The sequence below is a fragment of the Delphinapterus leucas genome, chromosome 2 (assembly GCF_059928025.1).
Source record: "Delphinapterus leucas isolate spDelLeu-1000000601 "Yukka" chromosome 2, BTC_Dleu_Yukka2, whole genome shotgun sequence".
In the NCBI taxonomy this organism is placed as follows: domain Eukaryota; kingdom Metazoa; phylum Chordata; class Mammalia; order Artiodactyla; family Monodontidae; genus Delphinapterus; species Delphinapterus leucas.
The window spans coordinates 144,951,796-144,967,945 of record NC_143130.1 but is presented as its reverse complement, the minus strand read 5'-3'; the positions used below and the strand labels follow the sequence as shown (position 1 = coordinate 144,967,945).

The 16,150-nt window shown below is 47.9% G+C and overlaps 1 protein-coding gene across 1 annotated transcript in view; it reads left to right on the top strand.

Annotated features, from left to right (window-relative positions):
• Nucleotides 1-16,150, top strand: part of SPTB (spectrin beta, erythrocytic) — a 121,595-nt gene that overhangs the window by 62,679 nt on the left and 42,766 nt on the right. Inside the window, exons 3-9 of the mRNA XM_089907839.1 lie at nucleotides 10,774-10,925; nucleotides 12,199-12,372; nucleotides 13,362-13,453; nucleotides 13,852-13,932; nucleotides 14,230-14,345; nucleotides 14,718-14,830; nucleotides 15,655-15,842. Of these exons, the coding sequence (XP_089763965.1) occupies nucleotides 10,774-10,925; nucleotides 12,199-12,372; nucleotides 13,362-13,453; nucleotides 13,852-13,932; nucleotides 14,230-14,345; nucleotides 14,718-14,830; nucleotides 15,655-15,842 (916 nt within the window). The remainder of the gene's footprint in view (nucleotides 1-10,773; nucleotides 10,926-12,198; nucleotides 12,373-13,361; nucleotides 13,454-13,851; nucleotides 13,933-14,229; nucleotides 14,346-14,717; nucleotides 14,831-15,654; nucleotides 15,843-16,150) is intronic.

Below are 16,150 nucleotides of genomic sequence, written 5' to 3'. Positions count from 1 at the left end.
ACCCACAGCTTATAACTCACCCAAGGATGAGTAGGGGCTTGTTTTAGTGAGAGTGTGGACTGGTGGGTGGAGACAGGAGGGGCAGACAGGAGCCACATCACAGGGGCCTTAAAGGCCATGGGTATCTTGGCCAAGCAGCAGGCAACTCAAAAGCGGTGGCTGAGGAGTTTAATGAGGGGATTATTTGCAAAGGAGTGGCAGAGTTGAAGGGTCAAAGGGTGGGAGCCTTTAGCAGGGAGAGCTATAGGCTCTCAGGACAGGGGCTGTGGCCTTTAGTAAAGGGCTGGATGGATGGCACTGCTCCCAACCCATAAAAGTGCTTTTCACAAAGAAGTGACATGGTTATGTTTAGCTTTGAAAGATCACTCTGGCCTCAATGGGGAGAACAGGTTGTGGAGAGGCTGAACAGAAGTCCAGGAAAGAGAAGGTGGCAATGAGGGTCAGCGTGGTGGCCACAGGGAGCAGAAAGTGGCCCATCCCCACCACGTCATTCTTCTGTCCTCCTACGGCTATCATGGAGTTTCCCCAGTGAGGTGACCTCGGCCAACTTACTTTTCTGCTCCTCCGGGCCTCAGTTTCCTCACCTGTAACACAAGGGGCTTGACGCGGGAGGTCTTCCCAGCTCATAGCCTGGGAAGAAGCTCCCTTGAGGTAGCGCTGACCACATGCTTTTACCCTGAACCGAGGAGCTTCGGCTCCTGGCTTTGGGGAAGGGAATTGATCCTTTTCAGTAAATCAGTGGGTTCTCCAGAAATTCACTCTGTTTCTTAAAGGCTAGGCTGAGGCTGGGTTTCTGGACCATCTTGACTTCTGCAGCCTTGCGTTCTCAGCGAGGGTCATCTCTCCATGCGGCCACCACCTGTGTGCATGACAACAGTGCTTGGTGTTTATACAGCTGCTTAGCGTTCTAGGTGCTTTTTAACCAGACGATCTCACTGACCCTTCAGCCACTCTGAAGTAGGCAAGGTATAGCTATCACCATCCCCTTTATAGATGAGGGAGGTCACGTGGCAGGAAGTGCCAGGACAAGACTGGAATCCCGGGGTGTTAAAATCAGCCCTGTGCCGTTGAGGCTACAGCACTTGAGCTTTCTTGAATGTCCCTCAGACCTGCATGATCTCCCCCTCCACACCCCACCTGATACATCGGAATGGGAAAGTTTTGCTTTCACCAGCAGCCTCTAGAGCCTCTTTGATCAAAACCCCGAACTCATTTTTACTTCTGTCTTACAGCCTCCAAATGCTGTCACCTGCCAGGGCTAGCTGACCCTTGTTCTGTGATGCTGTCCAGATCAGCTCCTATCATTTCATTTCCATAGTTCACATGTTAGTGGGGCCACGGCACCTCAAACAGACTTCTGCAGCCGCCTCCAAGCTGGTTTCCCGGGCTCCAGCCTCTCCCCTGTCCAACCCCATTTGTGCAGGGCACTTAGAATCTTTATCCTCCAACAAATTTTTAGTGAAATGTCACTTTATCTGGCTGTTCTTTTCCCAGAGTATAAAGTTCAGATTCCCTAGACTGTCCTTTGACTCCTTTGCTCTGATGCATTAACTGCTTTTCTCCCTCACCCCCAAAACATGCACCCGCATACCTACATGCACACACAAATGCACATTTGCCAGTTTCCACCAGAGGCTTTGAACAAGACCCCCTCTCCTTCCCTGCCATTCTAAAACCATTATCATTTTCAAGCCCCAGATCAAAACTAGCCTTCTTCAAAAAAATTTTTTTTAATTTAAACTGTTGTATGATAACTTCTCTTTTCCTATAATACATAAAAACTATTTTTTTAAAAACTAGGGTGATTGCTTTTGTATCTTTAAACATTTTAATACACAAGAATATATATTTAGTGTAGAAAAGATTAGAAAAGCAGGTAAAAAAGAGAAAACTAGAGACATTGTTAATATCCCATATAGATATTGTAATGCCTATGGATATGTGACTGTGCATGTATATGTATAAATATTAACATTATCTATAAACTTAGAATGTTTTTCACTGAGCAGTATATTATGCATATTTTTTCATGTCTGTAAACGTGCAGGTTATAATTTTCATGGCTGTATAGTCTTCCTTTGTATTAATGTACCCAGATCTAGTTAACCAGCATCTTAGTGTTCAACTCCAATCGCTTTTAGAGTCAGTCTTGTGTGCTTCATTCTTACACATCAAAGAGTATGTATACATTCAAATATGCATTTGCGTATGTAGTAAGCATCTTAAAGTTCTCTCTTAGAATCAACCCTAGTTGGATCTTAAATCCTTATGGGCAGGAGAACTATGTTCTTGCTGTTCACAATACCAGTGTAATGAAAGTTGATTGGTCGAAAGAAAAATTCCTCTCCAAACTAAACAGGAAGAATAGAATTTGTGCCAGCATCATCATTTATGATGTGTCCCTGAGGGTCTGCCCCATGCTAGGCTTTATAATGGATTGGCATCTGTATCATTGAGGTTTGTCACAAGTTCATGGGAGTTAAAGTATCCCTTGCTCAGGTTCCCTAAGCTCTTGACTTCCTGACATGAGAAGGAGGGAAATCCCAAGTTGTAAACCTGCAAAGGGCTCAACATTAAATGCTTGTTTCCAGGCCCAGGCTAGTGGTCCATGGCCTCCCATGGTGCCTTTTCTCCCACTTGCCTTTCTGACCACCTAGCTTTACTGATAGCTTAAAGCCATGTGCTGGTAAAAATACAGACTTGCTCAAGAAGGATACCTGTTTGATTTTCATCAGTCATTTATTCCTCGGGGTTTGAGTTTTATACCCTATTTTTCTTCATAACATCTGTCATTTCTTACTATAAAAGTAATACGTGTTCATTGCAGATATATTAGTAAACATAGATAAGCAAAAAAATGTCACCCACAGTCTTAATACCCAGCTGTAACATAGCCCAACATTAGCTTTTTCCTATGAATCTGTGCATATAGGTCTGCAATATTGGGTTCATATTATGCATGTGGTTTTATAATCTGAATTTTCCCTCAAAATGTATTATAATATCCTTTCTTGCCATTGAAAGGTCTTCTCCCACCTTCTTCATAAATAGGCTGCTATTCTCTACTTTTGAGAGCAGATTTTTAACAGAGAAAAGAGGGAGAGGCATGAAACAGTCAAGGGATTTTACAGGAAGCCATGGCAGGAATAAATAGATGGTCCTAGAACTGGGTGACTGTTTCCAAAGATAAGATATTTCAGCTTTACCATTTAGCTCAAGGACAGCCAATGGGTAAAAGGCTTTTATTTTTATAACAGCCCCACTGGGGACTTTTAATGACAAACTTCCAGGATGTCCATGACTTCAGGAAGTAGAGCAGGTACCAGAGTGGGCGGGGCCAGCAGCTACTGTGCTACTGGCAAGAATGGTGGAGGGAGGTTGAAGGAAGAACCAAGAGGAAGTCTGGAGAAGTGTAACATAAGAGAAGGAAAGAGCCTTGACCCTAAGGGGAGGTGTGCACTTTGATACCCTTGTAGGGAATATTCTAGAGGGCAAGCCCTTAGCGTGGCTGTGTGGCCGCAGTGGGGCAGAGTGTACCTCGCTGCCCTCAAGACCCACAGACCTCACTCCCAGGCTCTGTCCCAGGGCGGGGAGGGTATCACAGGAGTGTTCTCAGCTCATAAACCTTCTCCCTCTCCCTCCCACCATCTCTCGTGGGCTCAGGTGGTTGACTACGTTTATGAATTTTGTCTGGTGAAAAGTCCCTGACACAGGGGTGCACAAAGGAACTAAACTATCTTGGAGAAGGGGGTGAGAAAAAGTTTAATATTTTCTTTAGAAAAAGAAAAGTGTGGGACTTCCCTGGCGGTCCATTAGCTAGGGCTCTGCGCTTCCACTGCAAGGAACCCAGATTCAATCCCCAGTCAGTCGGGGAACTAAGATCCCGCAAGCTGTGCAGCGCAGCCAAAAAAAAAATGATGATTGTTAATATATTTCCATGTGTTCTACAAACAGATAAAGCCTTGGAAAACTGGCTCATTTAAAAAAAGGAAAAGAAAAGTGTATTTCTGTATTGAATAAGTAATATAGACACCCAGTAGGTAAAACTCAAAAGATACAAAAGGGCAAATAATAAGTTTCATTCCCATCTCAGTCCTCCAGACCCAGTTCTTTTCCCACAGCCAGTGTTACCAGTTTTTCATGTATCTTTCCAGGAATGTTTTATGCATATATTAGCAAGTGGTCTATATTGTTTTTCTCAGCTTTTTTTTTTTCACCATACATTGTCCCTGATTGTTCTTTTTTCCCCACCCAATGTATCTTTTTTTTTTTTTTTTGGGCTGCATTGGGTCTTTGTTGCTGCGCGCGAGCTTTCTCTAGTTGTGGCAAGTGGGGGCTACTCTTTGTTGCGGTGTGTGGGCTTCTCATTGCAGGGGCTTCTCTTGTTGCATAGCACAGGCTCTAGGCCCGTGGGCTTCAGTAGTTGCAGCACGTGGGCTCAGTAGTTGTGGCTTGCAGGCTGTAGAGGACAGGCTCAGTAGTTGTGGCACACGGGCTTAGTTGCTCCACAGCATATGTGATTTTCCCGGACCAGGGCTCGACCCGTGTCCCCTGCATTCTTAACGACTGCGCCACCAGGAAAGTCCCCCCACCCAATGTACCTTGAAGATTGTTTTATATTAGTACACAAGTAGCCTCCTCATTCTTTTTACAGATATAGTATTCCATTGTATGGACATATAATTTTAACTTAACCAGTCCTCTATTGGTGGACATTTAGGCTGTTTCCAATCTCCTGCTATTTCCAAAAATGCAATGAATAAACTCGTATGTAGATCATTTTGTAAATGTATGTCTATCTGAAGGATAAATTCCTAGAAGTGGAATTACTGGGTCCAAAAGTACGTATAGTTGTAATTCTGATCCGTCTTGCCAAATTGCCTTTTATACCCTCTCCAGCAACGTGTGAATGTTTTTTCCCCTGCATCCTTGCCAATGTGGTATTTTATCACACTTTTGGATCTTTGTGCATCTGATAAGTGAAACATAGCGTCTTGATGTACTTTCATTTCACTTTTGGACCTTTAGTATCAAAATTTTAAAACATGCAAGAAAGTAGAGAAAAAGTACAAAGAATCATCACCTTGATTTAACTGTTAATATTTGGCCATATTTGCTTGTCCATTTTGGGGTAGAGGTATTTTTAAAGTAAATTGAAGATTTATCATGACGTTTTACTAGAATACTTAATTTATCAAAATACTTTAGTATGAATATCTGAATAACAAGAGCATTTCCCACCTAGCTATAATTCTGTTATTACACCTAATATAATTAAGAATTCCATAATATAATTTAATACCCACTTAATATTCAAATTTTCCCAGTTGTCTCAAAGATGTCTTTTATGATTAGTTTGTTCAAACTAATTAAGGACTGTATATTAAGTTTGTGTGTATGTGTATACTTGTAATTTGTACTTCTATTATAAATAGCTTGGACAACTTTTTATACATTTAAGAGACTTTTATAATTTTTTTCTATTAACTCTTTGTTCACATTCTTAGTCCATTTTGCTATTGGATTATTGGTCTTTTCCTCATTAATCTGTACATGTTCTTTACATACTATTTAAGTTAGCCCTTTGTGATATGAGTTACAGATAATTTTCCTTGCTTGTTTGACTTTGCTTATGGTATTTTACCTCACACAGAACTTTTTTTGATGCAGTTGAACTTTGAATCTTTTATTTTATTTTATGGCTTTTGGATTTTGTTTCAGAGTTAGAAGGCCCTTCTCTACACTAACATTATAGAAAACATTCTATCATGATTGATTTTGGTATTTTTATGGTTTTATTTTTTACATTTCTATTTTTGACCACAGTGAAATTTATCCTGGAGTGTGAGATATGAATTTAACTTAATTTTTCCTGGATGGTCATCTAGTTTTGTCAACACCCTGTACCCAATAATCCATCTTTCCCCTTCATATTTGACATGCCACCTTTATCAGATATTAAATGCCTATATATACTTGGGACTATTTCTCTTCCATTGATGTGTCTATATATTCATATGCTAGTACCACACAGTTTCATCATTATAACTTTTTACTATACTTTAATATTTGTTAGAAAAAACACCTGGGAACGTGGGTTACCCTTTATTACTCTTCTTTTCTGAAACTTTCCTAGCTATTTTATTTTGTTTATTTAATAAATTTATTTTATTTATTTTTGGCTGTGTTGGGTCTTCGTTGCTGTGCACAGGCTTTCTCTAGTTGCAGCGAGTGGGGGCTACTCTTTGTTGTAGTGTGCGGGCTTTTCATTGCAGTGGCTTCTCTTGTTGTGGAGCATGGGCTCTAGGTGCGCAGGCTTCAGTAGTTGCAGCACGCAGGCTCAGTAGTTGCGGCGCACGGGCTTTGTTGCTCTGTGGCATGTGGGATCTTCTCAGACCAGGGCTCGAACCCATATCCCCTGCATTGGCAGGCAGATTCTCAACCACTGTGCCAGCAGGGAAGCCTGTTTTTGTTTATTTTTATAATAAGTTTTCTAATCATTTGTTTAGTTTCCCCCCAAATTTAAATTATATAATATAAATATTTTAAAAATAATATTAAATATATAACTTTAGGGTAAATTGACATCTTTATGATATTGAGTTTTCCTATTCAAGAATTGAGTGTGAGTTTTCCAATTGTTCAAATCTTTGGTGCGCCTTGGGAGACTTTATAGATTTATATGGATTTTACACAATTGTTTTAAAATTTTAGCTGAAATGTTTTGTCTTTTTATTATCATTGGGGGTTTTCCAAATTCCTATTTCAGGAAAGGATCCTGCCACCCCTTTAGTGTCTCCTTTTACCTCTAGGATTAAATCTAAACTTCTTAGCTTTTCCTTCAAGGCTTTCCACGTCCGATATAAAAGCTATTTTCCACATGTTTTCTTCTTACCTGTAGCTAGTCAACAACCCCTGAACAAGCTCCATCCTTTTATGCATTCCATCTTGTGGCTCCTCTCCTTCCCCTTCTGCCTGTGCAAAGTGGTTTTCTTCACAAGCCCCACCTTGAGTTTCCCAATTGGAAATGACCTCTCTCGTCTTTCGCCCCTGACCATTTATCGTATGTGCCATTTATCTGGTAACTAATCCAATATTACCTTGCGACAGCTTCTGTATTATTAAATGAACTGCTCTTTACCCCTTGTGTGGTTGCAAAACTATTTGTGGGTCTGTGTCTCGTTTCCTCAACTAGATTGTGAGGCCCTTGGGGAGAGTGAGCCTGCCTCGTGCTCCCTGCAGCATCTGGGCCCTGTAGGCAGTAACGATAGTAGCAGCAATGGTATCAGTGATAGTTAATGTTTGCCTCAAGCTTTCTTTCTGTGTGCTGGCTACTGTTTTAAGCACTTTCCATGTATGAACTCATTAGTGGGTAAACACTTGAGCTTTGCTGGGTTTATCTGACCTTAAATTAAACCTTTGAAGGGGGGACATAAAAGAAAGGGCACTTGGTCACAATATCCAGACAGTGACTCTAGCTAGCTGGTCAGAGAGGAAGGGGAGTTTTGTAGGGAAGAAGGAGGCTGACCACAGCCTAGGAAGGAAAGGGGAGAGGAACAGGCAGCAATGGAGAGGCCCCGAGCTTGATGGTTGCAGAGATGTGAGTATTTCCTGAGGTTCTGGTAGCTTTGATTCAGGCCGTGCTGGTGGACTTGCCCTCTTCCCCTTCGCTGGCAGGGTTAGGGCTCTGGAAATAAGGCCTGGCCCATGGCAGGGCCTTGCTGAGGCCTCTTTTCCACGGCAGTTCCCTGCAGGATGGCCCAGGTCTCCTGGGGACAGCAGGCCCAATGCTCAGCTGCCTCCGCGGCCTGTCCACACACTCCGGGCCTCCCACCTCTCCTGCACTCAGAAGGCTCCACTGAGTGCCTGCTGGGAGTGGATGCACTGAGCGAGCCGATGCAGAGCAGCCAGGGCTATGAGCTGATGGAAATTAATCCCCACCCCTGGGCCTTCCTCTCCTTATGACCATCATGAGCCTCGCAGAATCTTTCCCCTGTCTCAACACTGCAGACTGTTTTACGGTACTGGGGTTCCTGGGCAGTTGCACCCCAGCCTTCAAGTAAAATGCAGCCAGGAGGCCTCCTACCTGAGCTCTAAACCTGCAGCTCCAGCATTTTGGGGCCCAGGGAGCATTATTTGTGTGTTGAGAACTGGAGAGATCTAAGGGTGATTTACATCTGCACCGATGTGTGTGCCAGCCCAGCAGCCTAGAATTAAATTCCACAGCCCAGCTCTTCCTTACACTTTGCTGAGCAGGTCTCAGCACCCACATAATGAACTCTTTAGATTCTTAAAGACAAGAAAAGGAGATGGGAAGAAAGGACTTTGACTTTTTGAGACACTTACCTCTAAAGGGGCAACAAATTTCAGCCCCTTAGACAAAGCTCCACCACCGGTTGGAAGGGTTAGCCTCCTACAGCACAGATCCGGTCTCTAGGGAGAGCATCGTGGGACTGAGGCTGGCTCTGTTGAATCTAAACATGCTCCAGCATAAATGCAATTGCTTTCCGTCCAATATATCATCAGAACTTTAGTTACATTTTGCTGAAGCAGTCCTTGAAATCAGGGAAGTGGTCCAACAGAGTAAGGGGGCTTTTCCCCCTGAAACATTGCCCAGAGGCCCAGAACAAACAAGTGGCATTTTAATTTTATATTTATTACAGATTTGTATAGCCACTAGTAGTATTTTTGCTCTTCTTGGAAGTCTTATTTAGATGGCTTCCATAGAATTCTTTACATGTGACTCCAGCACTCATCATATTTATAACGGAGTTTGCGTCAAGGATGGGGGCGCCTTCCTGTCCTTGGCTGCCTCCCCCTCCACCCAGAGCCTGGCACCTAACAGCTGTACAGTGAACAATTGCTGAATGAATGAATAAGCGAATAAAGGGTCTGAGTTCCTAACACCAAAATAGCCATGAAGTAGGAAGGAATTTGATGCTGTGAGCCTCAGAAACTGCCAGGCTTATACCCTCGAGGCCATGCTGGCTGGGCTCCTCTTTTTGTCGTTATTAAGTCAGACATTTAATAATTTAAGAAGCCAACCCTTCCACAGTTTGGGCTCAGCTGAGCAGACGTTTAGCCTGTTCCCACGGCACCTACAGTTTCCCCTGGCTGGACAGCTCGGAGTCTGCCCTGGCTGTGACCAACCTGAACACACTCTCCCCAGGGACCCTCCATGCCCCCCCCGCCAGGGACCAGGCCCATGACCACATGGCCTGGTCATCTCCTGCCTAGAATCCTCCGCAAGAGTGCCCAGAAGCAGGTTGCCACAGACTGTTCACTAAAGCAAACTTCTCTTCCTGTTTCTATCTTTTCTGCCTCTCTTCTCTCTCTCTTTCACCCTGTCCCCATTCTTTCTGCTATCCCAGCCTCTGTCCTCTCTCCAGCATCTTGATCAAGCTTCCCAGCCCTAACCATATAGGTACCAGCATTTATTTTACAGTACCCTGTATATATTTTAACAGAGGTGTTAAAAGGTAGCCCAGGCCTTCCCTGGTGGCGCAGTGGTTGAGAGTCCACCTGCCGATGCAGGGGACACGGGTTCGTGCCCCGGTCCGGGAAGATCCCACATGCTGCGGAGCGGCTGGGCCCGTGAGCCATGGCCGCTGAGCCTGCGCATCCGGAGCCTGTGCTCCGCAACGGGAGAGGCCACAGCAGTGAGAGGCCCGCGTACCACACACACACACACACACACACACACACACACTCACACACACACACACACACACACACACACACACAAAAGGTAGCCCACCTGAACTGGTACAGCCTGGGCTGGAAGCTTGGTTTGGGCTGAGGCTGATTTAGGCTGGGGGTGGCATGTCAGCTTCCCGGGTCTGAAGATGGAAAATCCTGCCTGCCACTCTGCGGGAGAGAAGGAGAGCTTAGTGCCATGCACAGCCCCCAGCCCAAGCCCCCACTACCCTTCACCGTACATGGATCACACATTCCACATGATCTCACTGTTTCCATGCGCATCTCTCTCCTCCACCTGCCAGCAGCTCCTTGAGGGCAGGCAGTTTGTTCTTTTATGTATCAGCAGGCCTGGCGTAGGAGCTGAATAAACCTCTGCATGGTAAGCTACAGTGCAGCTCTGGAGACCTACTGTGTGCCAGACTCCAGGCCTTGGGGATTTAGAAGTGAACAAGACAGACAGATTTTGCTGGGCTCAAGGAGCCTGCAGTCTTGCAGGAAAGACAGACTTTCAACTAATCTGAATATGAGGAGAGAGAAATGAGAAATGCAGATGCAGGGGTCAGGGCACACAAGGAGAGACAGAACCTAGGCGAGAGGTCACAAAAGCTTCCCGGAGAAGCACTGTTTCCACTGACTCCTAAAGGATGACTAGGAGTTAGGTGAATGGGGTGAGGGGTGGAGGGTCCGAGAGAGAGCATTCTAGGCAGAGGGAATATTTGTTGGATGGGTGGACGGGTGAACCTGGCATTGAATTCTGAGCTCGCTGGCCCAGTGGTCCAGAGCATTCAGATGCGCACAGGGAAGCAGGTGACTGGATTAGGGGTGTCTTGATACTGTGGTGGTGGAAGTTACCTCTTCATTGCCCCAGTCATGGCACGTGGACCTGTGAAGCCAAAAGGCTACGCTCTGGTCAGAAATGCTCCTCAGAAGGGGGTGGAATAGATACATCGACTTCCTCTGCCAGGGATGGGGCAACTCTGGTGTTAAGGTGAAAAACCCTTCAGCCCCATGTCACATTGCAAATGGACCCTGCCAACCTCAGGCACCTCACCCAAGGCTCTTCTCCCCACCCAGATGAGCGGGAAGTCGTTCAGAAGAAAACCTTCACAAAATGGGTGAACTCGCACCTGGCGCGTGTGTCCTGCCGCATCACTGACCTCTACAAGGACCTGCGGGATGGGAGGATGCTCATCAGGCTGTTGGAAGTGCTCTCTGGAGAGATGCTGGTAAAGCCCCTTTCCCCAGGCCCTGTGGCTGGTGCTCTGTCCCCTCTTCAGGACAGACATGGTCTGGGGGCCTCTCCAGTTCTCATGGCCTTCCAAGGTTTCTCCCTGTTCTTTTGGGAGGTTTCAGTACTAATGATGTGAGGTGTCCGTGTGGCTGACTGGGTTCTCTGAACGTGTTCATCTAAATATGTCCCAGCATAAATGCCTGGCTTTCCATCTAATATATCATCAAAACTTTTGTTAATTTTGCTGAAGCATTTCAGAATTTCTTGCCTCCTTCTGGCCACTCCCACCCCTTCATGCTCCTCCCAGAAGCCATGCAGAGGTCTTGACTGTCTCCTCCTGGCATCTGGTTATCTGTGACTGGCCTGCAGTGGGCCCACCCTCAGCCTCCTTGCGCAGGCTAAGACATATCCCATTACCCAGCTGGAAAAATTTGCCTCCTTCTTGGAACGAGGAGGCAAGTGTGAAAGATATTTTCCTGTGTATCCGTCACTCTAACAAATGGAAATTTATCACAGGCCCTCTTAGTTGTAACCCACTCGGTGGTAACGTTGCCCCTGCAGGAGACCCAGATCAAGGCTCATGTTTTGCTCAGTTACTTCCATTATGACCTTGGGCCTATGAGGCAGGACCTTCTTTGCCTCATTTCCCCCATGTGTAAACCGACACCTGTACCTGATGTAGTAGCCTAAGACCTCAGGGTTTGAATGAAAGGTACCACATTCCTCAGTTGCCTTTTCAACTCCAGGCTGAAGTTGAAGAATGCCTCTTACCCCACTAGAGAGAGTTACCACTAAGAAACCTTCAGGTGATGCAGTTACTCATCAATGGTGGTCCCCTTGAGCTTTGGCTGAGGCCATTTGGGGGTGGGGAGGGAGGAGGTTGGATGGCAGAATGGACCCATTATCAGTCACCACACTAAAAGCCACTCTTATCACCAATCAGCAGTAAACAGTTCCTAGAACTGTGCCTAGCACATAGTAAGTGCTCAACGAACTACCTGTTGTGTTACTATATTTGAATGCCACTTATCACCCACTCAGAAGCCTTTGTTTAGACCCAGGAACAGTACTGATGCAGCCCACTTGCAGAGCTCTGGGTGCTCAAGAGAGGGAGCCTCTGAACTTTGCCGAAAGGATGGGGTTGAAAAGTGTCAAGGAGTGAGCATGGGAGTTGGAGTTTGGCATGGAGGGTGGATGCTGATGACCGGAGTTGGTCCAGGCGTGACCGTGAGGTTCTTCCATGCCCACGGGGCAATGCTGTCCCTCAGCCAAAGCCCACGAAGGGGAAGATGCGCATCCACTGCCTGGAGAATGTGGACAAGGCCCTGCAGTTCCTGAAGGAGCAGCGTGTGCACCTGGAGAACATGGGCTCCCACGACATCGTGGACGGCAACCACCGCCTGGTCCTGGGCCTCATCTGGACCATCATCCTCCGCTTCCAGGTGGGTTCCCGGGGGGCAGAGGGGGTGGAGGGAGCTCCCCTGGGCCAGACTGGGTTTGGGAATCTTATAAAGTGGTGAATAAGTGCGAGTGTTTGCACGTTCTGGGAGGCTAGAAGCCCGTCCTGTGGGACAATGCTTGTAGGAAGGAGAAACCATCCTGTGCATCACCAAGTTGCTGAAGCTCAGGACGAGCTGTTCAGTCAATAGCGTAGCCTTTTGAGAGAGAGGATAGAAATTAGTAGCTGGGCTGAGATCTGGCTTGGAAGACCTACTTTCATCCCCTTCCCCCGACATGTGTCACTTTTTGGTTTTTAAATAGTTTGATTCAGAAATTGCAAGAGTGTAGAAGATCTGCTTTTATGTTTTTCACTCAGAAGCTTTTCTCTTCCCACCCTGAAATTCAAGGTTGCTTATTTGTAAGGAATTTAGAAAGCATGAGGGGAGGAAAGCAGAGCCTTCCACCTGCTGGTCTGGGGACAGAAAGAACCTAGTTGGAGGAGGGAAGGGCAGGGAGAAGGAAGATAACACACAACTCCCGGCCTGAAGATCTCACCCAAGTGGTCTTGGGTGTCCAATCTCACTCTCTGAGGGTGTGTACGATGAAACGGTATTAACAGCAGAATTGGGGAGGATGAAAAGGCAAGAGGAGCTGCTATCATCAAAATACAGTACCTTCCAACGTTCATGCCGTTCCATGGCCCAGGTGGCATCGTACCTCCTGAGGAGGAATGAGGGCATCCTGCTGTTTATTCTTGGCCTCCCCTTAGAGTTTCAAGTTGGAGCGGTCTCCTCTGACGTGGAGAAGCTGACCAAGGCAGGGAAACAGGCCTCCAGGACCCGGGGCCTCAGGCTGCAGGGCAGCTGCAGGGCTGGTGACCGGATGGACGGCTACAGAGGAAGAAGGACGGAGGAGGCCTTCCAGGGAGAGCAGGGAGACTCTGGGCCAGATGCAAATCTAAGTCTTCCCTCTCTTGTTCCTGTGCCCACAGATTCAGGACATCGTTGTCCAAACTCAGGAAGGTCGTGAGACACGCTCAGCCAAGGACGCATTGCTGTTATGGTGTCAGATGAAGACAGCAGGGTATGCCCTGGGGACCAGCCACTACCACGTTCCTCACCACCCCCTGTGCCTCCCAAGCATGGCCGTCCCCAAGGGATATAGACGCCATCACCCAGAACTACATCCGTTTGGGCATAGTTGATGCAGAGTCTAACCGGACCTGATTCTTAGAGGCCCGGAATACAGGATTCTATCCCCAAATTGCCTGGGTCAGACCATGGGGTCTGTTGGGGGCGAGAGTCTCTTGGGCCCACCTGATGAGGGAGCCTCTTTGTGTGACTTAACGGCTGCCCTCTTGTTGAAGGGGCTCAAGAAGGGTCCGGTCCACTCCTCTCCTAAGGTGTTGGCCCTGGGTTCACACACTTGTAGGGACCCCAGAAGAATCTGTTTCTTAGCTCTTAATCTTTTCTTGGATGCAGCTACCCCCATGTCAATGTCACCAACTTCACCTCCAGCTGGAAGGATGGCCTAGCCTTTAATGCCCTGATCCACAAGCACCGGTAAGAGGGGGAGCGGAGCAGGAACCCCTGTGGGAGCCAGGGAGCCCTGGGGGGATTGGGACACCTTGCACTTAACATGTAGGCGTCACAGGAATGGTACAGCCGTGATGCCTTCTCCTCTCACCCTCGGCATCCTGCCTCCCTTAAATCCCCCTTCCTCACACAGCTCCCTCCTCTGTTCCACCTCCTCCTCTCACTTCTCCTGCTCAGCCACCTGCCTGCATCTGCCCAGGGGCTTTGCCCTTTTGGTGGGGATGCCATGCCCCCTGCCCTCTAACAGTCTGGCTTCGTCCCCAGGCCCGACCTGATTGACTTTGATAAGCTGAAGGACTCCAACGCCCGGCACAACCTGGAGCACGCGTTCGACGTGGCTGAGCGACAGCTGGGCATCATCCCGCTCCTCGACCCTGAAGGTGAGCCAGCGCCCACGAGACCGTCAGGGCGCCTGGAGGAGTGTGGGCCGTGCTGGGAGAGCCGTGGGCATGGTGGCCGGGCCAGGGCTCCGCTCCGGCCTGCTCTTCAGACCCAAGCTGGTTCCTGACACCTTCCCTGCCTGATTGGGGGCCCACTGTAGTCTTTCCATCCTTTTCCCCTCTTTCATTCTTTGTGGTCCTAATATGGATTTCATCCTCTCACTAAAATCACAGGCGATTCCTCTTCCACTCTTGCCTGTCACTTGGTGCCTATAGTTGAACTGCGTGCTGGAGACACAGGGAGATGAACCCCCTGAGCTTGACATTTCCAACTTCCAATTGGTCCTGAGAGCCCACCCTTTCCCCTTGCAGATGTCTTCACAGAAAACCCTGACGAGAAATCCATCATCACCTACGTGGTGGCGTTTTACCACTACTTCTCCAAGATGAAGGTGCTGGCAGTGGAGGGCAAGCGCGTTGGCAAGGTACTGAGCTGCTGTGTAACCAGAGTGTCACCATTTCCTCACTTGCCACGCACAGGTCTTGACTGAGATGCTCCCTTTCTACCCTAAGAGCTTTGTGTCTGGACCCCAGCTGTGGGAGAGGGTGCAGATCACCCCCCACCAACTTCCTCTGAAGCTAAACATTGCCAGGTTAATGGCTCCCAAGCTGAATTCCAACACAGGTTGATGGTCTGTCCCAAACAAGGTCATAGCCCGTAGCTCTGAGCCGACCTTCCACCTGCAGACCCATGTCTCGTGAGCATTCCCACAGGAACAAAACAGGCTCTTTACTTGTTAGTTTATTGTGATTTCATGCCTCTTAGGCTCCGCAGCCTACTGTACAGGGGAGCCACCCCACTGTCCGGACCCTCGTGCCGGAGTCCTTTCCCCGGCTGGGTCTTTTGCCCGTCCAGGGCAGGGACCATTTCTCATTCATCTTCGTGCACTGGTGTTTAGCAAAGACAATGCCAGGCAGCCTTCGATCCCTAGTACCCACTCTTAAATAAACAGGACCTTGGTCTCTCTGGCGGCTGGATTGGAAAGCACAGACAGCTTTCCAGTCTTTTACAGGGTTGGGGAGGGGGGAGCTGCTCCCGTTCCGAGCACAGCCAGGTCCCTCCTGACATTGCCGGCGCACTTCCAGTCCGGCCCCCTGCTCAGTGGTGGTCTTGGGCTCAGGGAACAAACCCAACGTAAACGCTCCAGGGCTCGCAAGGAGGAGGACCACCTCGATTGTGGTCCCGGTCGGCATCCTCACTGGCGTCCTCGCCCTTCTGACAAGGATGAGTCACAAGGTGATTCCTCAGGTAATTGACCACGCCATTGAGACCGAGAAGATGATTGAAAAGTACAGCGGGCTGGCCTCAGACCTGCTCACCTGGATCGAGCAGACCATCACTGTCCTGAACAGCCGCAAGTTCGCCAACTCCCTGACCGGTGTCCAGCAGCAGCTGCAGGCCTTCAGTACCTACCGCACCGTGGAGAAGCCGCCCAAGTAAGGACCTGGGCACTCGGGAGGGCGGGCATCACGGCCGAGAAACCACCTCCAGAAGGTTGGAGGGCCTGGAGAAGGAATCCGGGAGGCGGCTCCTGGAGGTTAGAGAGCTGTCCATCTGTCACCTACTTCATCCCGTTTTGTCTCCCTGCTCCCAAGCCGTCGGCCTACAGGCAGTGGGCATTGAGTAACCCCTGACTCATAGCCAAAGAAATACTTTCCCAGATCCCTGAAGGGGAGCAGCAGTGAAATCTCAGACTTCAGGGTATCTTTAAAGAATGTGCTGGAAAGTTCCTCTCTCTTCTGTG